At 41.4% G+C, this 27,929-nt stretch overlaps 1 protein-coding gene across 3 annotated transcripts in view; it reads left to right on the plus strand.

Annotated features, from left to right (window-relative positions):
• Positions 1–342: 342 nt before the first annotated feature.
• OTOA (otoancorin) overlaps positions 343–27,929 on the plus strand; it is a 39,271-nt gene continuing 11,684 nt past the window's right edge. For 2 of the 3 annotated variants that reach the window (XM_066198378.1, XM_066198381.1), the window contains exons 1-23: positions 343–393; positions 4,538–4,647; positions 4,983–5,011; positions 5,099–5,129; positions 5,223–5,250; positions 6,117–6,204; positions 7,652–7,783; positions 8,395–8,630; positions 8,844–8,947; positions 11,311–11,441; positions 11,899–12,038; positions 14,412–14,535; positions 14,893–15,108; positions 15,605–15,772; positions 16,080–16,220; positions 16,815–16,870; positions 17,238–17,355; positions 17,890–17,963; positions 19,273–19,408; positions 20,275–20,465; positions 21,861–21,954; positions 23,078–23,207; positions 26,661–26,848. In XM_066198378.1, coding sequence (XP_066054475.1) covers positions 344–393; positions 4,538–4,647; positions 4,983–5,011; positions 5,099–5,129; positions 5,223–5,250; positions 6,117–6,204; positions 7,652–7,783; positions 8,395–8,630; positions 8,844–8,947; positions 11,311–11,441; positions 11,899–12,038; positions 14,412–14,535; positions 14,893–15,108; positions 15,605–15,772; positions 16,080–16,220; positions 16,815–16,870; positions 17,238–17,355; positions 17,890–17,963; positions 19,273–19,408; positions 20,275–20,465; positions 21,861–21,954; positions 23,078–23,207; positions 26,661–26,848 — 2,715 coding nt within the window. In that variant the 5' untranslated portion in view covers position 343. The remainder of the gene's footprint in view (positions 394–4,537; positions 4,648–4,982; positions 5,012–5,098; positions 5,130–5,222; positions 5,251–6,116; positions 6,205–7,651; positions 7,784–8,394; positions 8,631–8,843; positions 8,948–11,310; positions 11,442–11,898; positions 12,039–14,411; positions 14,536–14,892; positions 15,109–15,604; positions 15,773–16,079; positions 16,221–16,814; positions 16,871–17,237; positions 17,356–17,889; positions 17,964–19,272; positions 19,409–20,274; positions 20,466–21,860; positions 21,955–23,077; positions 23,208–26,660; positions 26,849–27,929) is intronic. The other variant, XM_066198380.1, reaches the window with a different exon arrangement.

Here is a 27,929-nt window from a genome sequence, read left to right on the forward strand (position 1 = left end):
GCTAAAGTGGTTATGGTAGAACTTGTCAAAACTGCACTTTAAACCGATAGCTTTAAAAAAAAAAACCCTAAGTAAGTTGTTGCCAAATGTTTTCAGCTTTAAAAAGTTGCAGGTGGTTTCTTGAAAATTTTCAGAGTCAAACTGCCTGTGAGCATCAGGATGTGGGGGCTTGAGAGTTTAGCTAGCTTGAGACATTTTCCTTTCTTCAGGAGCACTGAATAAATGCTATTTATTTTAACATGTCTTGTGTTAAAAACGGGTTAAGTGGATAATTTCTGGCAGTTGGGATATAACTTCCCTTTAAAACAACAAGAGACGTAAGTAGTACAGACCTGGCAGGTGTATGTCATGCAGTGCTTGTGTTGCAAGTGTGAGAGAGCAGAGAAACCTCAGGTAGGTAAAGTCAGAACTGACTTCTGTTGCTTTTGAAGTCTAAAAAAAGTTGTCCATTGTGGCTTTTTTTTGTGGTTTTTATAATTATTGGTGATTTTATGCCCAGTACAATGCTTAATATGTCATTTTAGGTTTACCTCAAACTCACTTTGCCTGGTGGTTAATGCCAATGTGTTCGCTTTTTGTTGTCAGTCATCTTTGTGGAACAGTGTTCTGTAGCATGGGGCAAGGGATTCAACTGCTGAAATTTCAAATTACTTTTCCACAGTGATTTAAACTCAGTGTTATTCTCATTTCAGGATGTGCTGTTACATTTTGGCACATAGTGCAATCAGATTTGTCTGTTGGGAAAGTGAGCTATGTATGCTCTGGAGTGAATCCATTAATTTATCTTCTGCTACCTTCATTTTGTACTCATCTAGTCGTGGGAAAGTGTTTTTTAATGTGTCATGAATTTAGGTTAAGATAACAAATACGTAGTAAGACAAACTTCTTTAAAGGTACTTAAGTGTTTTAATCCCACATGTTAAAAAGCACACAAGAGACTGAATTTTATGTCTCTCATCTTTTATTCCTGTCACTGAGGATTTAGTTTGTAATGGTATTGAGAGGTTTGGGAACTGAAAGTGCAATGTAAATAATAGGGGGTTTTTTTCCCTTTGTTATTTGTTCACTCTATTTAACCAAGTATTATTACACTTGAGACGAGGAATTAAAACATGACCAATAATGAAGAAAATCTTTCTACAAAGCCTAAATTCATCAGGGTCAAACACCTGCTTAGTCCTGTTGAATAAGCAGAATAACCCTTAGGACTGTTCCTACACCAGGATTTCTAAAGCCAGAGTTCCTTGGGAGGGAAGGGACTTGTTCCTCCCCGCGGCCCCGAGAGGCATTTGTGTGCAGTCAATGCTGCTCACCGCCCACATAAAGAAACTCGAGCCCAGTAGTTCATTAAATTGCCCCAAATACTCTAAAATGCCATCTGAGGGAACGCGTGTTGCAATTCCAGCGTCCAAATTCATTGCTCCTGGGTTTGGGAATCCTGCCTTGTCCTTCCGCTGTCCCTGACCTGCTGTGGGTGACAGTGTCCGTCCAAGCTGCGCCTCAGTGCTCTCACTGATGTGCAGGGTTTGCCCCGGAGAGTGACTGAACTGTTCTCTTCTCTCAGGGTGGACTGGGTGTGTCGCACTGCACAAAAACAAGATGCTGTGCAAGCACGGGATTTAGCCAGAAAGTACCAAAGCAAAGTTGGAACAGCTTAATCCCTCAAAACCACAGGCCGCTTTTGCCGGGTGATGTTCCCAGGTTCACACTCTGCGGAGCCCAGGGTCACCTGCCCCTGCTTGGGCTGGGGAGATGGGGCAGCACCAGCCCTGTGTTTCCCCTGCACAGCTTGGTGAGTCACCTGGGGACAGAAGTGTCCCCTGCTGCCCGCTCCGGGCGGGCCGGGCCCCGGGCGGAGGAGCCTTTCCCGCCCGCCCTGAGGGCCGGGTACGCCGGGCCGGCGCCGGGGGCTGCGGGGCGGTGCTGGGCCCGGCCCCGCTCTGGGTCCCCGCCTGGAGCCGCCCAGCTCCGGCACTGCAGGGGACGAGGCGCGCACGGCAGAGGCAGGTAAAGCGCTCTGGGGTCCTGGCTCTCCTTCCCTTCTCCTGCCCGCTCTCACTTTTCCAGCCCGCGCCCTTGCGGCTTCCCCCCACTGCGTGTGGGGCTTTTCCTCAGAGCCCGGGTGCCAGGGGGAAGGTGGGCACCGGCAGTGCAAGGGCTTATCGGCAAGACTTGTGATTGTGAGGTCAGCTTTCTGGTTATCGAGCTTCAGATAAGGAGGCAGCGACTGCGTGCAGTGAGTGATAAAATGTCTAGGATTTCTGTACATGGAAGGGTGGCTGTTCTGGGAGTGAGAGGAGAAGGAGTCTGGGAGCTTCCCGTTATCGGGGAGTCCTGCGAGGGTGACTTGTCAGAGATCTCATCGCAGCATATGCAGGGAATGATCTCCGGGGAAATGCTGCATGGGATCTGCAGGAGATCCCCACAGCGTGATTTGGGGCTGTCTGGAAGTTGCTGTGAACTGCAAACCGACCTGTTTCACTCAAAAAATGAACTACTTCATCCCACAGATTGTCGTGCCAAGCAGGGCTGTTTCACAAGCGGACCTTTTTGTGCACCTGCTGATTGTCCGCTCGAGTTAGTCAGGATGAAAAAGCACTTTCCTTAGCATTTCATCTCCTTATGTATAAAGTTAGCATGCTTTAATTAAAATACACTCCCTGGTCAAAGTGAATAAATTGGAATAAACTAATCGGGGCTGATTTTGGAAGCATGGTTGAACCTATGCAGAGTAATCAAACCTTGCTGCGAAACTATTAGGGCACAGGGAGAAACAAACACAAGTAAGCTCATTGTCTGGGAAACTAGATACATCTGAATAAGGGACATTTACTGTGGTGCTCCCAAAAGAGTAGCTGAAAGGGGTTTCAGTGTGTGTAAGAACAGGACAGAGGTGATAGCTTCTTAAAGTCTAATGTTTAAGTTTTTCATCATCTGTCAGTTTGAGTCACTCCTGTTCCAAGACTGGATTAAAGTATTTGCAATAGACTGAAATATTGCTGGAGGCTCGTTGAAAGATACTCTCATAAAAGAGTACCTTGGTACATGAGATTAAACAGTCAAAAAAAGGTGTCATTTATCAAATATTCAGATCTGTAATTTGAGCCGTGGCAGAGAACTTTGCGGGGGGGAGGAAAAAAGAGAGAGAGCACAGAATTCAGCAACAAAAAGAAATGCAGAAATTCAGTGTCTTGCAAATAAACCTTTGAAATGAGGTGTAGGGACACAAAACCTAATGAAGTCTCTTTATGGTCAGAGCCCAGTTGGCCAATTGGACCCTCTGTGTCATTTGTTAAATCAGGGGCTAATCCCAGTGTAAGAAGCTGCAATCTGTGGATCAAGGAATCTTCCAATATCTCAGATTAATTAGTTGTTTTACCTGTGGGGGTGGTGACTCTCAGGCTGAGCAGGGGGGCCAGGCTGAGGGTGCAGAGGCAGAAAATCTCTGCAGTGTGGATTGAAGCAGCTGACAGCCCTGAGAGCTGCAGAGGGGATGTGGCTGCAGAAACCGCTGTGTGGGTAAAACCTGCCCCGTCTTTGCTTCCTTTCCGCCCCATTGCATTGCTTCTGTGTGTATCCTTGTCCCTCAAGAACTAGACCAGAAGCACACATTCATTTTGTTTTGGACGATTGTGAGACTTACATTTTTTTTCTGGTGGCAATTAGTGAAAAGCTCTGGGTATCCCATTATGGCCCTTCCAGACAGTTTGTCTTTCAGTGATCTTTATGCTGCACAGCACAGGGCGGCAGAGGTAGCAAGAGCTACCAAAACATCTCTTTCCACACAAACTGTGTCCGAGGTGGTGGTGAAACATTGATGGGACACTTGTGAGTACAAAGCCCACGGCTTTGATCCATCCAGGTGAAGTGACATGGTCTGTTTCCCAAATGTTATGACTTTTCCTCTGCTTCGGAAGAGGGTAAGGATATTTTCTCCCTTTATGCCAGATGTGGCAGCAGGGAAGGGGAGTGCTCCTTCCCCCTCCCTGCCTGGAGCACCCTGCAGGGACACGGGACCAGGGCCAGGCTGTCCCATCCCTGAGTTCAGAGATCTGCAGATGGAAGGTCTCAGACCAATGCAGTGATACTGCATGCAGGCAGCTTGATCACCTAGGAGAAGCTTAGTGTTTTTATGAAGCTTCTTTATAATTTCCTTTTTCATTCAATTTTTCTTCTTTTTTATCTGATCTTAAAAGGATTTGTTTGTCTGTTTTTACGAAACTGTATTGAAGTAATATTTAGGTGAAGTGTAACTTGGTAAATAAATGGTGCTACAAGGAAGCAAATTAAATGAGCCACTTGCTATAGGGAAATAAATCTGGCTGCACACGCACTCTTGGTGGACTTGTGTTTGCATAAAATGTATCTCTATCCTAGAAAAAGATCTAAATTAAGAACTTGGGAGCAAGCAGCTTTGGATTGTTCTGATCTCTATCTGTACTCCATAGCATAGGCTGTCTCTGATTTATAGCTGTGAAAGTTTGGGGTGAGTATTGCCTTTTGACTCCGTTTTTCCTATTTTCCTTTTCAATCCAAGTATCTTTTTATTCCAAAAAACACCAGAAGAAATGTCCAGACTTTTGAAGATGTGTTTCTTATTGATATCAATGAATCATGCTGAGATAACTCGCAGTCAGGACTCTGAAGGTAAGACCAGAACTCCTGTCTGAGGGGTGTATTTTGTGGCATGGAAAAAGCTGTGTGTAATAAATTAGGTGCTGTTTAGTAACAGGGACCATGGTCTCTGCTCTCTTGGCTTCATGGAGCTATTCCAGCAAAGAATTTCTCTAAGACTGATTGGTATTGAATAGCCCTTTTTTCCCCCACTGTTCTTCTGTAAAGAAATTTAATCAGAACTGCAATAAATGTTTGCAAAGAAATTATATCTGTATATATAATCACTGCATACAATAAATGTACTTTTGTGTAACACGATTGATAATACATTAAATTCACTTCTAATAATGGATAATCTTTTACAGATTTGCCTCCATTGTTACACAAAGCTGTGGTTAGTATTTTTATTTAATCTCTCTACTAACATTTTATATTATAATCTAAAAATAATTCATTACATATATTTGTATTTTTTCCTTAGGAGGAAGTAATAGCTGGGAAATATCTGAATGGTAACGTACACAGTTGTTCCCACGTACATTTCCAAAATGAATTAAAACTCAGTATCTCACCATAACTTTTTATGTTCCATTTTTCATGTGCAGCCCTCCTAGATGTACTTTATTTTCAAAGGTAATGTATTACTCTCCCCACCTTGATTTTTCAATACTATCTTGCACTTCAGATTTAATCTGTTTCATTTCCACAGAAACTGGAATATTATGGATGGAATGAAATTGGCACATATGATTACTTGATTTAGGTCTCCTGGGAGGCGTATTTCCTATTAGCAGGGAAAAACCTGTTTGTCATGAAAAAGAAAAAAAAAATTATACAATGAGGCTGAAAATAAATACTTGCCGCAGTTTTCAGAAGTTTTGATAATTAACTTTGCTCACGTGGGTCCAAATGGCTTCTTAAGGAGATTAAGTGCAGTTCCAGCTTTCTGTCCACCTCCTTTCAGTCTCGCTCCATTCCCCATCCTCCAGCTCCTGGTGGCTTTTGAATTATTTGCTAATTTTGTCCGACTCTGAAAGAGCAGTATAAGCCTCAAAGGCCATTCCACTCCTACATGTTTTGAGAAAATCAGTGGCTGTGTAAGGAAGACACAGTGAAATTAATGACTCTGCTGGAGGAAAGGCAGCAGTTACTCCTTGTGCTTTCTGCAAGCAGATCACAACAGGCATTATGGGGTGCCAAAAGGCACATGCCTTGGAGATGGTACTAATGGCAACACCTTGGCAAATTGAGTTTATTGTGGGTGGTTGTGGAATTGGATGGAAAAAACCTAATTAATTCCATTCCTCATTGAACCATGTATTTTCATTGCATTAAATAGATCAGCCATTACTCTGGCTAGGCAAAAAACTGAATACTTTTGTCATTATGGTATTAGCATGACTCTTTGTTTCCCTTTTTTCTTTTTTTACTCTTGTAATCTGCAGTTTAACTTGTTATATTATTTTACTGGCATTTTTTTATCCTGTTTTCTGTCACAGCTCTAATGTCTGGACAGCAGATCTGCTTACAAAAGTCATGGCATATTTTCATGCCCAGGAAGTTATGTTTACTCTTAGGAGCCTCCAGGTTTGTGACTTTTAAGATGCATGAAAATTTTTAATTGGAAAGGAATTTAAAAAACTCAACCTATCTCTGTAGCCAAAACTAGGTGGCCAGTGACGAGGTAATTAACACACCAACGGTGTAGCAGCTAAATAGGAAATAGGAATAGGTAGTCTTTTTCCCTGAAGGTTGCAGGAGTATGCAAAGCAGAAATAATAGTAACAATCTTTTTTTGCTTTTCCTCTGATGGAAAGCAGGAATTAGGATTTTTCGTGCTCATTGTTTCTGAGTTGAGCCCATATAAATGCTGTTTCCACAGAAAATGATGGGTTTCTCCCAAATTTTGACTGGCTGCAGTTCACACTTCTCCTTATGCAGTGAGAGGCTTCAGAGCATCCTATAAAATGCCTCCACCTTTTAAAGCTCCTCTCAATGCTGTTTTTGTAAATTATCGATGTGGAAGTGATGCAGGAAGGAGTCATTGTTCCACCTGCTGCTGAGGATTAGTGCTGAGCTGCTTTAAGTGGAGCTGTACCCAGCTAATCAAACCGGAGCCCCTCCCTCGTCCCTACACACACAGAAACACAGAAACAGGGAAATGTCAGCTGTGCCATCCCGGAGCCTCAGGCATTCCCAGAAGCTCCACAGTGCTTGAACCCTGTCCCAGCCTCCGTGTGTCGCTGTCACAGCTCATCCTCACCTACGTTTTCCTGCCACTGCCCCTTCCCTTTGTCAGGTTTATTGGCAGCCTGAGGCTCTCAGCAGGCTGAACCCCGAGGCATAAAGGAGCTGTGTTAATATTTGGTGGTGGCAGTGCAAGTTAAGCAAAGGCAGCAAAGAACAATTGCAACTCAAATTCCCAGCCAATTCTGAAATAATTCTGTCAAGAAATAGAAGGGATTTTACTCCAGTCTGCTGCTAATGAGCCTTACATTTATTTCTGTTCCAATGTTATGATTCCCCTTCAATTTTTCAAAATAAGCGTGAGATTGTTAACTGGTAATGCAGCTTGATGTGAGAGAGAATATTTTTGGCTTATGACCTGGTAGAGACTTTTCCTCCCATCTAATTGCACATTTCCTTCCCTTTTTAAAGTAATATGCACATGGTACCTGATTTTTTTAGGTTTATTTTTTTAGCTCTTTAAAAGTTTCATTTTCACAGCTCTGCTGTGTGAAGCAGAAAATCTTTATTACTCTTGTTTTATGACATGAGAAACTGAGGCATCTTTGTTAAAAAGCTCCCTTGACAGGGCTTGTTCATGAAGCCAAGAATGGGATTTGAAAGTGTCTTTCAGAATGCATTTAGATTATTTTTGTTTTCAGTTTGTGTGGAGAATAGTTATTTTGATCATTGGCAGCACAGACAATGCAGAGCTAAGCACTTAGTTCTCCTTGAGCACAGATTTTCAGGGAGTAAAAGTACAATAGTATGAGTTTTATATATATTACATATATTTTTCTATACTTAGATGTCCATAAAAAGTTACCTGAAGAACCTTTTATACCAGCCCAGGAAACTACTGTCTGAATTGCAGCAGCTCGATCAGCAGCAGTTCCAAACTGCAATGAAGTACCTCTTCAACAGCAAAAAGGAGCATCTTGTGAGTGAGTTTCCACTTGTGCAAAGGAAAAGCTGCTGCCAGTGGTTTAGATAAATGGAAAGGGACAGCCTGGGGGGCTCACAGTGCAGGCCCTGCAGTTGCTTACCTGCCTTGGATTGGATTCCAGGACTCCCTCTCCTCTTAGGTTAGACTTTGTTCACTTAACTCTCATTGTCTAAAAGTTGCTGCAAGTCCAAGTCAGTCATTTGGATTTTCACTGTAATCAGCAGAGAGAAACTCATCTCCAGAGAAGTGTTTAACCTCCTACAGTAACACCTAAGGTAGGTAGGGCCAGTTACTCTCAGGGAGAATCTGCTTGTTGGTGGCTGTGAAGAGAGCCAAGATGACTAAAGAAGGTGAAATCAGTAATTTTGTTAATCACCCATTTGAAATATCATTCTGGGTTTCATTTTGGTTTTGTAAAAAAAATTCAAGCTGGTCTCTACCCTCCAGAAAGGAATTATGTGAAGTAATGCAAACAATCAGTACTTTGCAGCTGTTTTTCATGAGAACAGCATCATATTCTTTGTAGAGTGCTCTCTGTCAGGCCTCAAAGTGAGCAATATATTGAATTAATCAGAGATGTTAATGTAACACTTTGTTGCTTGCAGGAAATAGGAAATATTATTCTTGACTGGGGCAAGACTAGAGAGAGAATATTTCAAAGCCCAGGAGTAAACAGGACCTTGTTCCTTGTAACACTGGATAAATGCTTCCTGGCTCTGAGTGCCCTGGACTGTGTGGATATCCTGAGTCAGGTTCTGCGTGTGTCAGCTGTGAACTATCTCCAGCCTGATGTGGTTGGGAGTCTCCCAAACCTTCTGCTGGAGGATGCTTTCAGAAACTTGTAAGCCATTCATTTTTCAGACACAATTAATACTATGTTGGATTTACTGACTATTTAAAAAGAGGTTGCTGTATGGTCTCAGTCAGTTTTCCAGATAAAGCTTTCTGCTTATGTGTAAGGAATTCTCTTTCTAAAATCATTTGTCCATGTGTCATTTAGAAAAAGAGAATAGTTATCTCTCTAGTGAACTAACATGCCCCGTGTATCACTTAGATCATCATTATTCAAGGACCTCTATGACAGAACCTCAGCAAGCACTCAGAGAGCTCTTTATGGCTGGATGAAGCAGATTCTACAGAAATCTTACAACATGAGTGGTATGTTACAAAGTGTTTTCTTCTTGCTTATCGTAAGAGAAAAGCACTCAGCAAAAGGCCTGTCCATTGTGTTGAATTGTTTCCCCAGTTAACACAGGTCTGGGGAAGAGTAGCTGTCTGGAATACCTTTTCTGCAGAACATGGTAAATAAAATGTGTTTGTTACTCATGACAAATACTTCTCCAAAGATGCTTGAACTTATAGAGTAGAATCATCCTATTGTTAAGGCTGGAAAAGACCTCCAGGATCATCGAGTCCAACCAATGGACTCTTCCTCTGTTCTGCACAGAGCTATACACAAAGTCTTTTTCTAGTGCTCCAGTCTTTTCTCTCTGTCCTGTTTCTAAGTCTGAAATAGGATACAGCGACCAGGTGTTCTGCCAAGGTGTGTTGTTCTCTTCTGAACTCCTGTTCAGACCAGAAAAACAGCTCTGGCTCAGGATACATTTTCCACTGCACTGGTTAAAAACACAAAAGAAGTGCGGGATGTTGTGGAAGCACATGGCACCAACTCGATCAGCAAAGGGACAAGGTAAAACCAGAATTAATTAATCCTGATTGGATGCATTTTTGCACATCTGTTTGCCTGGTTAACGTGCCTGAAACAGCTGTTCCATAGCTGGGACAGGCAGGATGGGCTCCACAAGGGGGCTGTGCAGGGCACTGAAACGTCTGAGCCGGTGCCTGGGTTTCACTGAACATCCCAGCGCAGCTGTCCTGGGAGCATTTAGACCTTACAGATGTATGTGTTCTTCCTCTCCCCCTAGAAATCAAAAGTTAAATGCCCACTTGCTTCAGTGGAGCTAAATTTGCCTCCTGCCATTTCAAAATATCAGAGTAAACCAGTAAGTCGTGGAGAGGAGGTTCATGCTACTGCTGTGAGGTGATGTTAGTGCCAGTGCATTGCTGGGGAAGCAAAGATGCAGAATTTGTCTGGTGCTACTCAGCAGTCCTGGGAAAATCCCTCAGCATCATCTTGGGTTGTGTCTGAAGCATTGGCAAACCCTCAGTCTGTGGAAGATCACCCAGCTTGGGAGGGACTGGGAGTTTCCGTGCCTCTTTTTTCTCCCTGGCTGCTGTTTCACATGCCAAAAGCAGCACAGATGTGGCGAATCCACCCCCAGGGCATCAAGTGTGGGCTGATTCCCAGCTGGTTGTGGCACTGTGAGCCATCAGCCCTGGGCAGGCACCCTCAGACTGGAAAGCTCCCTCATGTTTATCTGCACTCCCCAGGCCACAGCAGAGTGCCGGAACAGTCCTGCAGGAGGGTGATTTATTCACTGTATACGTGGGTAGCACTGGGACCACCTGGGATAGGGATCAGTTTTTGGGGATCACAGCTGCCATGGCTGGTAACTGCAAGTCTGTTCTGCTAAAGGCCGCAGTCAACATCCTGAAATGGTGCTGGTTTGCCTTTAGCTCTCTTGTCATGTCTTTCAACTCCTGTGATATTCTGGGTAATGGGAGGTAATATCACTTTAAAAACGCAGGCCTGACAGGTCTGCTGGGATCATCATCTTGTCTCAGTTAAGGAGCTTAGATCTGTGTTTTCAAAAAAATCACTTAATGGAGTCCTTCAGCTTCTGATAGATGCAAGCTGGTTTTTTCCAGACACTGGAAACTCTTCAAAGTGCACCGATGATTTTATTTGAACAGAGTTGTGAGTATCAGCACTGCTGAGGAGTGTGTTCAGAGGTGTCACACACTGAGCCATCCAAATGACAACACCCTGGAGAAAGGCTTTGTGGCTCAGGGTACCCATGGAGCCCATAAATATGTTTTTTTCTCAGGGATATTTGGATCTTGATTTCATTTTCAAGCCTTGGGAGAATGTTACTAAATGAATGCCATTTTTTAACTGTTATGCAGTGTTTTGTGTTCTTGCCAGCCTATTTCCATGTAGGTATTTGAACAGTTTTTCATTTTCTCCGTTATTGCTATTGCATATTGCTGAAGTAAATGGCATCATCAATAACAATATATAAGATATATAAAATATCATGCCTCCCTTATGTTCTTAAATAATGCAATTGATTAGGAAAAGTGAATTCTAAAAACACTGCTCCATATTTAATACTTTTGGGTAAATTTTTCCTGTCCCACACTTTATCCATTCTCTGTTTCAACAACATAAAACATTAATTGTTTTTATATGAGAAAATTTGAGACACCTGAAAGACTATTTCATTTTCATTAAAAAAATTTACGGACTCATAAAAGTGTGATGCTAAAATGGAGCAAACGGAGGGAATCTGGCTCTCTCTGCTAAGGATTTTTCTGATTTGCAGATTTTTAATTATTTACCAATAACGATGTACTTGGTAAAATATATTTGAAAAGTAATTACTTTCTTGACTTTGTAGTGAATATTTATTTGTACAAAACAGAGTTCAATGAATCAACTTCTTGGGTCGGTGCAGAAAGCTTATGGATTTTGGGAAGATACATGGTCCATCTCCCATTAGAAGAAATTCTGAAAATTGGTCTCAATGAAGTAAGTAACAACGTGTGTTTGGATATGTTATTGCCAAGTCATGTCAGCTACAAACAATATGAACACAAATGCAAACCTAGACATGAAAAACAACTTCGTATATTTTAATTAATTAAACATAAAGAGAAAATATAAAGGGAAAATATAAATGTATTCTTTACAAAATTCTGTGGTTTTAAAGTGCCTGTCATTAATATGTAATTATTTATCTGTATCAGACTTATGTGACTTCTACTGAAAGGAACCAATGATAGAAGACCCTCAAATTATATGACAATTTGGCAGAGAATCACTCAAATCACTCACTCAGCTTTGCCTTCAGAAATACTGGTTTATCCAGATCTTCTTCCTTTCTCTATAACATGAACAGGCTGAATTAATTTTGAGTGTCAGACACGCGCTTTATAGGATTCATTGTCTGCCAGTGCTGATGTGTGGTTTTGTTTGTGCTGGTCAGATCAGACTGTTCATTAGCTACGACAACGCAACAAAGCAGTTGGACACGGTGTATGATATCACCCCAGAGCTTGCACAGGCCCTCCTGGAAAGGATCAACTCGTCAGGATTTGATATGAGGAACACTTCAACTCTCTACAGGCAAGGCTGCTTTGCTTTTTCTTTTATGGCTGTGCCTGGATGGAACAACTAAGGAGAAAATGGAAATTGATAGCGTGGCACAGCTTTTTCATTCCAGCAGAAAAATCTAGGCTGAAATCCAGCGCTGTTTAGCAACAGTGAAGAATTGCTACTTTATGAATTTTTGGAGGTGTGCCTAATTAGCTAATGCTTTGTCTCCTGCCCCACAGTGAGGAGATGCCTGTAGCATTCATAGGAAGTCTGCAGCAGTGTCTCAGGGACCCAGGCAGAGCTCCACTACATTGCAGAGCAATAAAACAAACTGGGACAGCCAGGGCATGAGCTGTCTGGGCTGCTTGAATCGCAGAACATGGAGGTGTTTGGTGGAAATCATGTAACAGTTAGGATTGAAGGAGGAAATCTCAACTCCTGCCAGCCAGGACTGCAAGTGGGTTTAAATTGACATGAGTGTCACCAGAGAAAGCACAAAGTGAAGGAGTGTAAAGCTTGCCCTGCTGTCCTCTTTGTCCTGCAGGGTAGAGATGAGCCGTGCTTAAATCTGTTTGAATGTTAGGTATGTAAGCAGGAAACTAAATTTTCAGGGCTGTCAAATCTGCACTGAACTAACTTTAACAATAATAAAAAACCAAAATAAACTGCAGCGAGCGTGAGAAAGCTCTACACTCCACATTTACATTTACACTGTCATATCAATGGATGTATTTAGTCCCCAGACAATGCTGTCTGAAATTATTTGTGGTCTCCTTGGGGGATACCTTGGAGTTTTAAACTAATGGAGAATATGCTTTATGGCTTCAGAGCTCCTGTCATTACTGCAGTGCAGCTCGCTGACTTCCATGAAGCATTGCTCATTGTCGGAGGAGTAAGCGAGAGAAGAGTTATGCCCACGCTCTAAATTTCAATGTCAGAAATCTTTAAAATGATTTTGTCACTCACAAGAGCTGCCACATTCTCACAGATGAGAGAAATGTCATGCTCCATAATCCTTAATATATTCCATTTTTACAACACACTTAGTTTATGTTACTCATTTTAACCATACTGTTGATTTAAATGCACTTTTACTTTTAAGAAGTAGTGTTATTCATTTCTTCTAATCCCAAAGGAGATGAAGAGCTTTTCTTGGCTATGCAATAATGCATCAAAATGTAATTATTTGTTATAAGAATGCTCTTATAGATGTTTCTTCGATTTGTATGTTGGTTTGATGATCTCCCATGAATTCAGATGTGCTGCTGAAGCAGTGGTTTGTTATGTCACTGGCACTTTGTTGTTGAGGGACTGGAGGAACTAAAAGCCTTTCTGTGCTACAGAATTTGACTGAGTCTGTGGTAGTGCTGCAGCATTGTCCACTGATGATTTGATTCACATCTGGACATTACTGCTCAGACTCTGCCTGTGCCTGTCTCACTGAACTGCAAAAAAAACAGGGACTGTAGCAGGAAAGTTGAGCTTTGGCCGTATCTTTGAGGTTCTTGTTCTGTGTAAATTATGAAGGCAAAAGCTGAGAGTTTACAGGGACAGAGAACTGACTTAGGTTTCCTACAAATCAGTTCATCCCCATCACTATAAAGTTCAAAGTCCGGACATAGTGATGCACAATTCAGAGCTCTTTCTTTGCAGGGCTGCAGGTAAAGGCAGTAAATAAGCACGAGGTCTAAGCCAGAAGGACACCTACAACAGGCACTTCCCCATGGTGGTGTGACTCTAGAGGTTAATGGAAATGTTGACTTAAATATTACAGCATAGGAACTGTGGAGGAAAATTAGCTCAGTTCCCAACCCTGCCTTGCAGACTGCGGTGCTGGCACAACTGGGCAGTGAGCCTCAGTGTGCTTTCTCCTAACCAGTGCTGAACTGGACAGGTCTCCATCCATCAGCCAGTCCTGTGTTTGATGTGAAATACAGCAGGCTTTGCTTAATCCTAAAATGATAAAGAGGCCATGTCATGCCCCAGCTGCTGCTCTGAGACACAAATGTGTTGTGTTGCATGTGAAATCCAAGCAGGACTTAGAGTTCAAAACATCCAATCAAACAAGATGAGAACTCAGCAAACCACTTCTAGAGACTTAGTAACAGCCCTCGAGGGAAGTGGAGTCATTAACTGGGACAATCCAGCCATGGACAAATGGAACCAGGACAGGTAAATTCTGAAGCACAAGCGATCCAGGCAGAATTCAGCTGAATACAAAATACAGCATCTTCTCATATCCCCATTACAGGTTAGGTTTTAAAGACTGCAGGTTGAGGCACTCTTGACAAACAGAAATGCCTCTAGCTGTGATCGCAAGGAGAGAGTACTAAGCTGTGTTTCTGTTTCCCAATAGTGACACCTTTTATGTCAGGAAGGAGCTAATGTATTTCTCCTCTATAGGCTGGGTTTGTTGGTTTGCTTTTATGATGACCTGGAACAAATGGATGCAGCTGTGGCCCGGGCTCTGCTTCATCAAATGATTAAATGCAATCAGCTGAGAGGTTTCCAGGCCAAGGTTCATGAGGTGTGTGCAACACTTGTTCTTCTTGCCTACCATAATCCTGTGAACAGAGGAGGAGGGATGTTCTTAAATAAGAAAAGAAATGAGTGAAAAATAATTGGGACTTAAGAAATAAGGGAAAATAGCTCTTGGGAATGCAAAGAGTAGAAACCCTTTTTGGGTGCTCATTCTTTTCTCCTTCTGTTTCATATGCCTGTTCCATATTCCTTTCACAACTGTGGTTCTATTTTTGAAATTTTATGAAGTGTGTGAATATTTGCCAGTGCCTATTCCAGAGATTCCAGTTAATGTTTTGGGTGGTAATGGAAATTGGTTCTTGGCAGATTTTTATTTCCAATCTGCTCTTTTTGTTTGATTTAGCTCAAATCTCAGCTCCTGAACATTGCCATGCAAAACCAGACATTGAATGAAACCCTTGGATCTCTGTCAGATGCTGTGGTTGGACTAACTTCAAGTCAGCTGGAATCTCTGTCACCTGAAGCAGTGCATAATGCTGTTGCAACATTAAACCAAGTCTCTGGGTGGGCAAAGAGCCAAGTTATGATTTTATCCAGTAAATATCTCTCTTATGAAAAGGTACCTCTGATAACAGCTTTCCTACCTTCTGTTTTTAAAAGTGAAATGGCTTCTTCTCAACAATAACTGTAGATTTTGAAAGGTTTAGTACAAGGATTCTATTGAGATAGTGGCCTGAAAAATGTGTTTAAATAAAATAAAAACATCCAGGATTGTACAACTCAAAGTAATTCTCCAGTAACAGAGAGAATGAATATTTGGATTTGGCAGTTGTATGTATTATTTTGTCTGTGTCACTGCCTTAAGCAGAATTTGCATGATCAGAGATCCCAGGCTGTATATTCAAATATACCGTAATGCAAGGAATCAGGTCCTGGTTGAAGTTTCAGAAGAAGGAACTTCTGAGAAACTTCAGGCATTTGTTCCATGGACAGACACAGAAAATGTATTAAATATTTAACAAGAGTAGTTTTGCTTTATTTATTGACTTTGGATTTGAAATACATCTGCTGTTCCTGAGAAAACTTCCTGTTTGCTTGTGCTGTTCTCCCTGCAGGTTTTATCATTTTATAACGTGAGCCAAATGGGGGCCTTGGTGACAGGAATTGGCACCTGGTCCCTGCACAGCATGAACCCCAGGGAGCTGGCTCAGATTATTCGAGGCACAACATCCCAGTATTTGTCTGACTTATCTCCTGCACAGCAACAGGGCATCCTCAGGAAGGTGATTATAAACTCCAGTGTGTGACAGGTTCTCTCTGCACAGGAGCCCAGTAACCAGAACTGGAGAGCATGAATTAAACCAAGATATATCCTTTAGCTCAATGGTTAATGGTTCTACTGCTTTTTTTCTGAACACCAAGTGTATTTTGAAGGCTCTCTCTTGCTTATTTCCGTTGTGTTTTTAATACTGTCGTGTTTTTCCTTTATCCTCTTAAGAGAAATATTACACAGAGTAGAAAGAAGGGCAAATCCTGTAAATCTAAGCATCAGTTCAGGAATGCCATGTATTTCTGTGTTCCTCTTTTTAGATTGCTGCATCTGGAGATTTTTCTTCATCAGTCAAAGATATACAAGGAGCTTTCTTTAAAGAAGTTTCTCTTTCTGATTTATGGAAGCAAACTGGATTTAATTCTTCAATGCTGAAAGAAAAAGAACTGAGAAGCAGCCAGGTAAAAATTGTTATGCAGTTCCCATTCCACTGCAATTTAGTGTGATGGGAGAATTGGAAAAGTGGTGTAATATATTTGTGTTCAAGGAACAAAGGTAAAAGGAAGGAACTGCCCCAATTATATCTCAACATAAACACCAAAGGGCATTTAGAGCCCAGGCAGCACTATGAGACAATGCTATGGAAAAGGAAGCATTAATATGCTGAGTTTAGGCCCCCAGGTTTCTGCCATGTAAATTTCTCTTTCCAGTACTGTATATTAGACATTTACATGTAGAGTCTTTGATTCCGTCCAGAGAGAGGAAAGGTTGTATCAGATGATCTCCAGAGCTCACTTCAGCCCTAAGTTTTTCAGTGGTTGTGGGCTCTGTACGGATTTAACATCATCCCATAATGCCAGTCAGTGGTGGCTTGTCTTGTGAAGAAAAAACTTCAGCCAAACTGGATGCCAAACCTTTTGTTTGCTCAAGCTGGACCACAGAAGTATAGTTAGAGTACATAAGAGAGCTCAGAGTACAAAAACCTTGTAGTAGTTATTGTCTCTTACAACTGGACTAACTAAAGTTACCTTTAGTTATGGTGGTTTTATTTTCAGGCTTTGTATCTGTATGAATTACTGTCCAAGGAAAACCATCCTGTTGACCTTCTAAGGTATGGACTATATCTCTTTTGAAGTGGGGTTTAAGACTAGTTTTTTGATGAGAGCAACTGTGAGGTAGGCAACATATGGTTATTATGTATTACCTTATGTTTATTCATTCCTGGATACCACAGGAAAATTCACCTTCCTTATTAAAAAGGGTCTTCAAAACCAAAATCAGGATCAAAGCATTGCAGAGGTTTGGGTGTTTTAAGGCCTAGTTGATATTTTTCAATTTGTATGCATTTTTACTTTCAAGAGCCTTTTAAGTACCAGAAATGGGAGAGGTGAAGAAACTGTCTTAGGATGGAATCGTAGGGAGTAAGGACTAGATCCTGCTTAAATATTCATAAGAATGAAATTTGCCTTTCCTATCAGCACAGGACAGCTTGTGAAAGGAGTTACTTGTCAACTCTTTGAAAGTATGGACACAGACTTATTTTTAGACAATTTTGAATTCTTTGAAATGAATCTTCATCTGCTTTCTCCATATCAGGTAAAAAAAGAAAAAAAAAAAAAGACTTTATGTACATAAACGTACTACCCAATATCTCAATATCCAAATTAGGAAGATTAGAATTTGGTTCATTCTATTTTGTCTTTCGTTTTTTATGGGATTTTTTTCAGAATCCTATATGTCTCAACTTGTCTGTTAGCATATTTTATTTAAATCTTTTATGTGTGAATTTGTGTGTTATCATACTTCATTTTGACAATTTCATTTGTCGCTTACAAATTGCAAGAAATTCCTACAGCCCTTCTGACTTGTTAATTCATGAGTAATCTGTTTGGAAATACACAGAAGTTTCAGAAACATACAAATGTTCTCATGTTCCCAAATATAGAATGTTTCATCTCTGATGTCTACAAAAAGAAATCTAAAAAAAGCCAGATAAAAATGCTCTCTGAAGATAATATGCAAAGTATTATATATGCTAATTTATATATATGCTGCAATAAACAAACCATATTTTTTATTCTTCTTCAAAATTGCTAGAGGTTTAAGATCCTAAATTTTTGTTGCTTTTAGGTTAATTGTTTGGCTTGGAAATTTTGGCAAGTCTCCAATGTATCCATTCCTCCCTTCCTCTTACTGGCGCTTCCGTGAGTTACATTTTAGTCCATCTTAACTTTTCAAATAATCTCTTCAGTCCTAAGTAAACTGATGAGTCAAATAAATGGTAATTTATCAAAAGTGGTCACTGACTGTAGGCAAAATCTGTCTCAAGTGAAAGTTGGTCATATTTTGTGTCTTTTAGTACACCACATTTTTGTCACAATTGTGGATTTTTTTCCCCCTAGGCAGGCTTATTTGGTTTAGGTTTGCTGATTTGTTTAGGGGTCGTTTTGAGAGGGGATAGAGGAGAGTGGATAGTGGAGGGAGGATATAGAAGACCAAACTACTGGGTACTGCTGAAGTGTATTGATCTGTATGGTTAGGAACATTCCAGTGTGTTTCAACACATTTGTGTAAGTTAGCAAAGCTTCCCAGTGACAGCTTTTCTCCTTAGGAAAAAATTTGTGTATTGATGAGAACTCCTGAATTGTAAAAACTTGTTAATTCCTTCCTTTCTTTCTTTGTCTCTTTCTCACTTTCTTTCTCTTCTGCCCTTTCTCTCTTTCTTTCTATGTGCCTAAGGGGATAAAAGGGACTGAAAACCCTTCTTTTTGTGGAATATTTCTTAATTGAAAAACGTAAGAAAAGTATTCCATTTGAAAAGGCTCTACTCTATTTAACAACTAAGAATAGAAATACTTTAATGCAAGGCCTCCTACAAACTCAGCACTCAGTTATTTGGCAACAATAGCATCTTGGCTGTTCAGGGCCATCAGAAGTTACTGGTGCTGTTGCCTACAGACCCTGGCAAGGCTGGGCCTGTGCAGCTGTGGGCTGTGGCTTTATTTGTAAATGTTGTTTGTCCCTTTGTGTGGAGAAGAGCATAATGTTGTTTCATTTGGCAGGATTTTTGGATTCTGATGAAAAGGAAACCTACTCTAAAGCTACTTATGGTCCTTAGGCCGCCTACCACATCTTCATTCATCAGAGAATTATTCCTAATTAAATGGAGAAGAGGGAATATGAACATATATAACACCATATGAAACAATACTGACCTGTAAACAGTATTGTTTCATATGGTGTTAAAGTATCTCAGAGCACTTTCATCCACTTGGAGCTATTTATAATTCTTAGCCATTTTTTGAAGTTCAGTTCAAGTCCTGATGAACTGGAAGAAGACAGATGTTGAAGTAAAGCGAGGGTTAATTGCAGATTTTTTTGCCTGTCTGGTTTATGATTTTTCAAGTCCAGCCTTGACTCTAAATATTTCTGTCATCACAGATTTCATGGGTATTGTTGTGGGTGTATGAAGGTCAGGTTTGCATTCTGAGACCTTTTGAATTCTTCCTGCAGTTCTGAGTACCTGGAGTACGTTACAGGCCCTCTGTGTGTCCCGTTCCTTGAACGTCTGGGGAAGACTGGAATGGACCTTCTGAACCCAAGCCATCACAAAAGGGATGCTGTCCTGCAAAAAGTACAGGAGTGCTTGGTGGGTATGGCTGAGAGGGCTCAGCAGAGGAGGAGACACCATGGAGGAGGAGAGAGTCACCACCTACACGAGTTGTTCACCCATCCATCTGTGTTCTTTGGGGGGGTTTATGTACTGTTTCAATTTTATTGTTTGCTCCTTAAAGGAAACCTTTTCACAGCTTGCTTAGAAATTTTCCTTGACTCCATGCATGTTACAAAGTGTTCTCATGAAATGTCATTTCTGGCCAGGACAGCCTGGAGCTGACCAGTTTGCGCCTGGAGCTGTTCCCCTGTCTCCAAGCAGTGCCAGTCCAAGCGGAGCTGTTGTGGCACAGGGAGCTTCATGGGAGAGGTGGTGGTGCCAGGAGGATTTTTTGACTTCTGCCATCTGGAAGCTGCAGCACTCATCAGTTTTTAGGGGAAACTAGTTCTTTGATGTAGCTGTGGCTATTCCTGTCCTTAATAACACACAGTACCAGCTGTATAATCCCCAGTGTTTTGGCAGCTGCTTGAGAAACCCCTTAGAGCTCAGCTTTCTAACAGCAAGAGCTTGGGGCCCCTCTGCTGCAAGGGGCCGGGTGAGGGCTGTGCTGCCAGACAGAGCTGCACCAGCTCTGCAGGTGATGGGTGGTCACATTCTTCATGTGTGATTCAGTATGGAATAAAGGGTACTGAACTCTCCGAGAAGTGATTATGAAATATTACCAGTTGGATTGGTAAAACAAAAAATGTAAGGCAGTCTCAGCAGAAATTGTAGATAAAGTTGCCAGTGCAAACTGTTGTGTCTTTGTTCCTTACAACTTAAATGAGTTGTGATGCAGCTGAGTGCTACAGTGCAAGAGCCAAGGTTAGCTCTGCCAACAGGGCAAATGCTTCTTGTTTCAGAACAGCTCCATCGCTGATGAATATGATGTTGACCTCCTTGGAAATCTAATCTGCCACTTACCTCCAGCCTTTCTACATGGCAGAATGTCCCTGAAGGCAATGGCAGCAGCCCTACATCAATTCAAAGTTTGCCAACAGCTCAGCCATGAGCAGATGACTGAAATTAAATACCAACTCCATCAGTTATATGGGTAAGGTATTGGATACACCAGCTTGGTCATGCTGGTGGTTAGGCCGTGCAAACACCGAGCGTTTGCTTTGCCCAGATGAACTGCAGTGACAACAGCACAAAGCAGCTTCTGTCACTGCCCAAGCTCCGAGTCTTGTCCACTAGAATGACATTTCTGTTCTTGTGTGTAACGTGATAACTGTGGAACAAAATACAACCCCAGGGACACCCAGCAGGACTGAAGTCCCCAGAGGAAAAGGACATAAAGTGTGATGTTTGAAGGGGGGCAGGCAAATAGGCTCACTGGCCTGGCAAGAGAATGGTGCAGGAATGCAAGGAATGGGAAAGTGGAAGTGGGATGCTTGGTGTGTTGGTGTGAGAAGACAAGTAAAGATGACTGCAAGCACCTGTGGCAATAGGAGAGAGCAGAGAAGAAGCAGAGGGATATAAAGTTTGAGCATCTGAAGCAGCAGAGTGGGTGTCGTGTTGGGTGTCATGAAGGACTCGGATTCGGAGGGCAAACGGAACCTCACTGGTATCAGTCATGCAAAGAACAAAGCCATCCTCTATCTAGCAAGAATAAACTGTCTCTCTTGCATTGTCCCTTGGAATTATCTTGCATTTGAAAAGGGAGACTGGATGCACAGTTTCTAACCACCCTTTGCCCCAAAGTTGGTCACTTGATCCACCCAATCACGTTAGATGCTGTTCAGCTTCCTGCTAGTCAGCATTTTTTCTGTGATGGGATAGCTGTATTTTCCAGCAGATTCCATCCCTGCATTGATCCTGATACGAATCAGTTCTATTGAATCGTGCTGCACTGTGCTAAATAAGATTTTACTTTCTTTTACATCATTTAAATTTGAAGATATTTAAACATCCTTATGGTGGAGCAAATAAAGTTGTTTGTGGTAACATGAGCTGATAACATATTTGTTGCTACCCTCTTCTATAGGCTCTGTCAGGCTGAAAATGACTTATCTAAGTGCATTATTAAGTCACCCACTGAATGGGTTGACTAACATTTGTCAGATTTGGATGATGTTTCTACTTCTCTTCTGATAACCATTTTGCAGACTACTATTGCAATATGAACTGACAGAAAATGGTAGATTTTCTTTCAAAGAAAGAACGATTTCTCCTTGTTCAAACAGTAATGCTAAGAACACTTGACTATTGAGGGAGAGCTCCATCACCACCATATCTGAAGGGTTTTTCTGATGATATTGTGAGTTCCACTAATGCCCTATGCCCAGAGAGATGAGAAAATGCAATCTGATGCTTATAACAATGAATCATCACATTGGCATAAAACTGTGTTTCCTGTACGATAAAGTACCATGAAAACGCTGAAGTTTTAGTATTAATTTTATTGTAACATTCTTTATTAATATAATTTTTCAAAATATTTTTTCAGCTCCTCAAATAACTGGACAGCAGAAACAACATTAGATGTTGGACAATTTATAGCTCTGCTGTCAAAGGAGGAATTAAATATCCTTGCTGAAAAGGTATGCTTTTATTAAAAATTTTAAATTTGTAACAGATATTTTAGAGCTTGGATTTGTGAATGTCATAATGCAGTCTAAATTATGTAACCCGAATGCTGAACTAGGTAAATAATTCTTTTGTCAAGGAACCCTGTATTAGTGTTTCACCTATTCTTGGCTCCATCAAAGGGATTTCTTCTTGAGAGTAATGTTACTATAAACAATTACTTGCATGTGTACAATGACAATTGTACATTGTCACATAGGGAAGAAAAGGGGGCATTTATAGTGCTGCAGACTCATTTTTAGTACTTTACACCTTGCAGTGCTCTTTACTCCATCCTCCTGCCTTCCAACCATAAAAGTTGTGTTTCTTATCCTGTTATTAATGGGATCATACTGATCAAATTAGCATTTACTCATGTGGCCCTTTGCCCTGGGGCCAGCGTAGCACAAGTAACAGTATCTGATGGCCTCAGCATTGCACTTTGTAGTTTCCTTGCCCTCTTTAGTTCATAAAATCTTAATTTTTTTGTGCATAGGAGTAAATTATACTGGAATGAGGGATTCATTCTTCAGCAGAAATATGTGAACACAGTCAGCAGCTTTTTCCACTGGGGATGTTGCTTATAATTGACCAGATAGAACAGGACTCTTCAAAGGAAAGGAAGGTGTCTAGCAGGGTGGAGGAGAGAGGTCAGAAAAGCCTAAAGAAGGAAAACAGGTCAAATTTATTTCTCATAATTTAATTGGATCCCTATCCTCAATTCGTATACCTATCTGGCAAATTTAAGACAAGTGAACTGAAGCCTAAAATAAAATTGTGGAACTCATTGCTCCAGAAGGGGCTGGACACAGACGCCAATCAGGCAGTGCTCAGGTGTTGCCAGAGGCTGAGAGGGCATACCGGAGGAAGAATCACTCGGAATTTGCTTTGTTCCTAATTTTTTTCCCCGTCAAATATGTGCTGATGACCTTTCAGTAGCAGCCAATTACTCTTTTCTGAAACATCTGCACAATCGGACGAGACTGAACTGTTACTAACCCCTGCTTTGCTAAAGTCTGCACAAGTCTTTCTCCACAAATTGATTTGTTTTAAAAGAGAGAGAAGCCTTATTTATTCTTTCTTTCTTTCCTTTTGAAGTTCCCAGATGTCATTTTACAAATAACGAAGACAATTGGACCAGTTTCTTCAGCTGAAGATCTTCTGTCGGCTGTGTTCGAGTCAGTCTCCAACGGCACTGGCAGCATCCGTTTGTCTCTCAGCAGAGCTGGTCAGTATTGCACCGGGGATCTGCAAAGTGCTGCCATTTGGGGCTGAGGTGGTGCAATTCAAACAGACTTTGTCTCACTTTGTCATCGAATGCATTCTGAGAAGCCAAACAACAAAAGTGAAGTTATGAGTGACTTAGAGACTTTCAGCAAAAAACAGTGAGAGTCTTCATTCTGCTGCTCATCAGAGTTGTACAATGCACTAGTGGCTGAAACACTTTCATTACAGGATTGCATAATTAAGCATTTCCTGGAATCTTTCTGAATGCACAAAGGAAAAGGATGAATGATTTGAATTAGAGAGATTTGTTTATTTTTCTTTGGGTTTTTTTTGGTTGTTGTTCTTTTTGGTTTTGTTTTTACTTTGTAATCTAATTGAAACCCCTTGAATTAAAAACCTGTGAAGGTGACAAGTTACCGTTGTGCCAAAAGATTGCACATAGTTAATCCTTTGCCAGACATGAGCATATGGTGACTGATCTGTTCTTAAATCTGACAGTGGTGGCACTGTGTTTCTTGTTTGTCCAAATGGACAAAGTTTGTAATCGTCTAAAAGGTATTTTAATTAGCAACCAAACTAATCTACTAGAATCTCTGGTGACAAATGGATCATTTTCTTTATATAAGATAGATACTGTCACTATATTCTATTATTATAATAACAGCTATTCTTTCTCTTATCTGAAATTCACCCAGGCAGAATTTGTAAGCTGTGCCATCTTGTGCCATGGAAAGCAATCCTGCTGTGGGGGAAGCTTTTGAAAAGCACCAATGGGAATTTAGACCCAAACATATTCAAGGAGTTTGATATGGTCTGCCTTTTTCTTTGAAAATCTCCCCTTTGGTTCTCTGCTTAGCAGAATTGAGGTTCAAGCTCTCAGCAAGCCCTGGACCACCATGGAAATCCATCTGCTTGCATAGCAGGAACTCTGAATGATGACTGTGTGTCTCTAGGAATGAATTAGCCTCTTAAAATGCTGTATTCATAGGCAGAGAGAGGTGGAGGGAGTTCTAAGGGTTGTGTTTTTTTTATAGCCTGAAACAAAACATGACCTCAGTTATCAGAGGAGTCATTGCATAATCATTAGGCTCTAAAAAAAGCAGGACTGAGCTGGTGAAATAGCTGGGTGTTAGTTCACCTGTATGCATGAAATTCACTCTTCCTTCAACAAGTAAATCAGCAGATCATAAGCCATATTTCTTTAGGTATGGGCCACAGGACTAAAGGTTCAGCAGCAGATATTTCAGCCTGCCTGTGTCCTTATGTGTTCTTTTTAAAGCCTCTGGATCAACATGAATCCCAAAGACTTCTCTAGTCAGCCCAGCTCATGTCCAGTGCAGTTGCAGGGCTCTCTCATCTGCATTGCAACACCAATGCCAACCTGCTAGTGAAGCTGATGGTCTTTGTCAAAGTATAACTTGGCTCCAAGGCTATGGAGGTGCACAAGCTTGGGGTGCACGAGCTCAGCTGGGGGGAATCTGGGAGATGAGAAGTTGAAGGATTGTTTGTGCTACTCCAGGAAATGCTTCTGCAGCCCAAACATGGTATTGAGCTTCTGTTACCAAACATAATCTCATCAGCTCCATACAACTCACACAGTGGTTTCATAAGGAAGGAAGTTTAATTACTGATTTGTGAATCACTAAATAATTGGGTATTATGAAAATTACTCCAGAATAACATTGATGCTTTTCATGCCACCAATGCTATTTTGCATTTCTTACAGAGCAGTTGTGAGCTAATGTTAATAACAGTAGCAATTACCACTTACAGAGTTCTTGCATCTATGTCTATATCAAAATTAAAAACAAAGGTTTTAAGATGCTTCAGGCAAGATGGAACATGAAAAGCAAAAACTGGGAGCTGTGTGCCTGAGATGCTACCGGAGAGCAGTGGCAGTGCTGGAGAAAGAAGTCAGGTTTCTCACCACAAGCCCTGAGATGTTATAATGTATATGTTTCTCATCAAACTAAATGTATAACAAAAGGAAGAGCAAAGTAGCATCAGATCAAAAATCTAATTAGTATTTCCCTCTTTAATCGCATCAGTGTACCTGGTGTGTTAAAAATTATAAAATCAACGTATTTTTTTCAAGGACACCGAGTCCTAGATTTTCATGACTTGAGGAAGGGAGCTGCACTGTGTCTGGATGGGCAGTATTAACATGAGAAAAGCTGACCTTCTGCAGCAGGGGAAAGGGAAACAATGCAGCTTCACAAGAGGGAGGTAAAGGGAGAGCAGAAGATCAGCTGGTACAGTGGAAGCTGAACAGCATTTTCATTTGCTCAACAGATTCAATCTTTTCAGTGTTCTACCCACTACTGCAGCTTCCTTTGATGCAAATAAATCCCTCCTCTGCCTCCTTTCAAAGTACAAATCTACTTTGTACATCCTCGCTTTCATTTATTTATCTGGGGGAGCTTAGCTGAGGCACAGCATCTGTGAAATTCCTGCTTTTTACTGGTAATGACCATATCCAAAGACATGTAGGGATTATTCGGTTTAGATAATTATTTAATAAGGTTTTCCTAAATTAGTGACAGGAGAGGGAGCAGTAAACAACCACATTAGGATTCTTATTTCTGCTTTCCATCAACATTAGAGGTAGATTATGCCAACAAAGACTAGGATTTGTTAAAACACACAGTGGAAACCATCTGGTTTGATAATGCATAGGCCTGGAACCTGACTGTAAATAAGATTTTTAGAGGCAGTTTTTCTGTCCAAACAGTGCTGTGGTAAGTGAGCAGCCCTCTCCAGATGCTGACATTTTAACAACAGCCCTGACATAATGACCAAGCACCCTGCTTCTCTGACACATCCAGCTTCTGTCTTCATCTTGTTTAAATGTCAGGCAAGTCTTACAAGACATATATCTCTATCAGGCATTTCAGAGTGCAAGGACCTCTCATGTCTGTTACATTCCTGTTGAGTTGGATTCACTGTCTGAACGTGATGTTTATTCAGCTGAAGCTCTTTTTGATGAACTTCCACCAGGGTCATCCCAAACGCTTGCATTTCACTCCTGTTGGATCGAGGCTCCCTACAAATGGTGGCTTTACCTCAGAACAAGCCCTTGCCTGGGTTTTGATGCCTTTAGAGAATTAGACTTGAAAGAAACTTGCAAGATACCAGTAGTTCTTATTGCACACATCCATATTTTAATTTTATTGTGGCATCCTGCATTGTAACTGTTTTGAAATGGATGTCTGCTCTTGCCCAGCATGCACTGCCTTTGGAATACAAAGGATATAATCAATGTCTTGCAAATTAGGCAAATCCTAGTTTTATATCCAGAACATTAATATAAGTCTTTTTTAAATTCTTCAATTACAAAATGATTAATCAATATAACATCACCAGCAGTTAGTTTTCATAGTCTGTTGCTCTCTTATTGCTTTGATTTATTTTGTCATCCCTTTGATGAAAACTCTTGCTGTTTGACCTTTTCCAGATTGTCTGAGAACCAGAGCTCCTTCTTCAAATGAAATAATTAAATTAGGAGAAGCAAATGTCTTTTGGTCAGTTCAGGAGCTGAAATGCATGGACCCAGGGACTTTTGACAAAAATGTGGAACTTCTTGGGGCTGTCTCAGGTTTTAATAGCTCCCAGTTGACTGCCTTGAAGGAAAAAGCCAAGCAGGTAACTATCCTGTCTATGAAGGAAAATTAAATCTGTAATTTGATTTGGTGTTATTGAACTATGCAGTTCTAAAATAACTGTACTACGTCAATGTCACTACTGCCACAAGAATTTCTATGGTTTATTGGAAAAATAATGTGAGGTGGTGATAGAAGACTATTGCCCTTGCTCTAGAGTCAACAGGCAAGTAGTTCTGAGCTATTGGCAGCTGGAGAAGTGAAGTGTTTTTACTTTTGAATTGCTTTTCTGCTTGCTTCTCACTTTCCTTTCATAAATGAAAAATCAGCAAGCACTACTAAGGGCTGTTGATTGCTCTGCTGAGAATTAAGCTTGGCGTGTTAAACTGTCTACATGGTTGCTAAATATAGCTTGCAGTGGGGTAAACCCAAACTGACTGAAAGGCAGTTACTGGCTGAATAAAGCTCCTTCTTCCACCTTCTTCTCGCCGGCAGGGACAGGCCCATCAGTGGGAAATTTTAGGGAGGAAAAAAACCCACCTACATTTTGTCTTTACCAGAAGCACAGTCAGACAGACGACTGTGCCGGGGGCAGCTCAGAACTCTGGCTGGGTCTGGGGCATCAACAGAGCTCTGAGCAGCCCTGCCTGAGCCAGTGTGGGCTGGCAGAGAAGTCAGACCTTGCTCCAGCCCTGCTGTTGCCATTGCACTTCTCCCATGGGGGTGACCTCCTCTTGCTGCTTTGTGGTTGCCTGCACTGCCAGGGAATGGGCAAACTCACAGCCATACTTTTGATTCAGCAAGGAAAAGCCTTACGGTGCAGTAAGACAAATTGTTTTGGTTGCAGAAAACTCAGAGGTGAAGAGGCTACCAGCCCCAGCTTGGCTTCAGCTCCCTGTCAGCAGCATCTGCTGGAGGTTATCTGTTCTCTGCTTCCATCTCTGCACGGCTACTCTGTAATCCCCTTCTGTCAAAATGATCCAACATGTAAAAGTCCTTTTTAGGTTCCATCAGACCATTCTGACAGAATGAGGTTGGGAAGCATCTACAAGTTGCAGTAGGCTGCAAGTAGTACAGAGCGCAAGGGGCCCAACTGGAGACCTGGGGGCTGGGACCTCTGGAGG

This window comes from Chamaea fasciata, unplaced genomic scaffold, assembly GCF_029207755.1.
Source record: "Chamaea fasciata isolate MVZ Bird 193981 ecotype frontalis unplaced genomic scaffold, bChaFas1.0.hap1 SCAF_16, whole genome shotgun sequence".
Taxonomy (NCBI): Eukaryota; Metazoa; Chordata; class Aves; order Passeriformes; family Sylviidae; genus Chamaea; species Chamaea fasciata.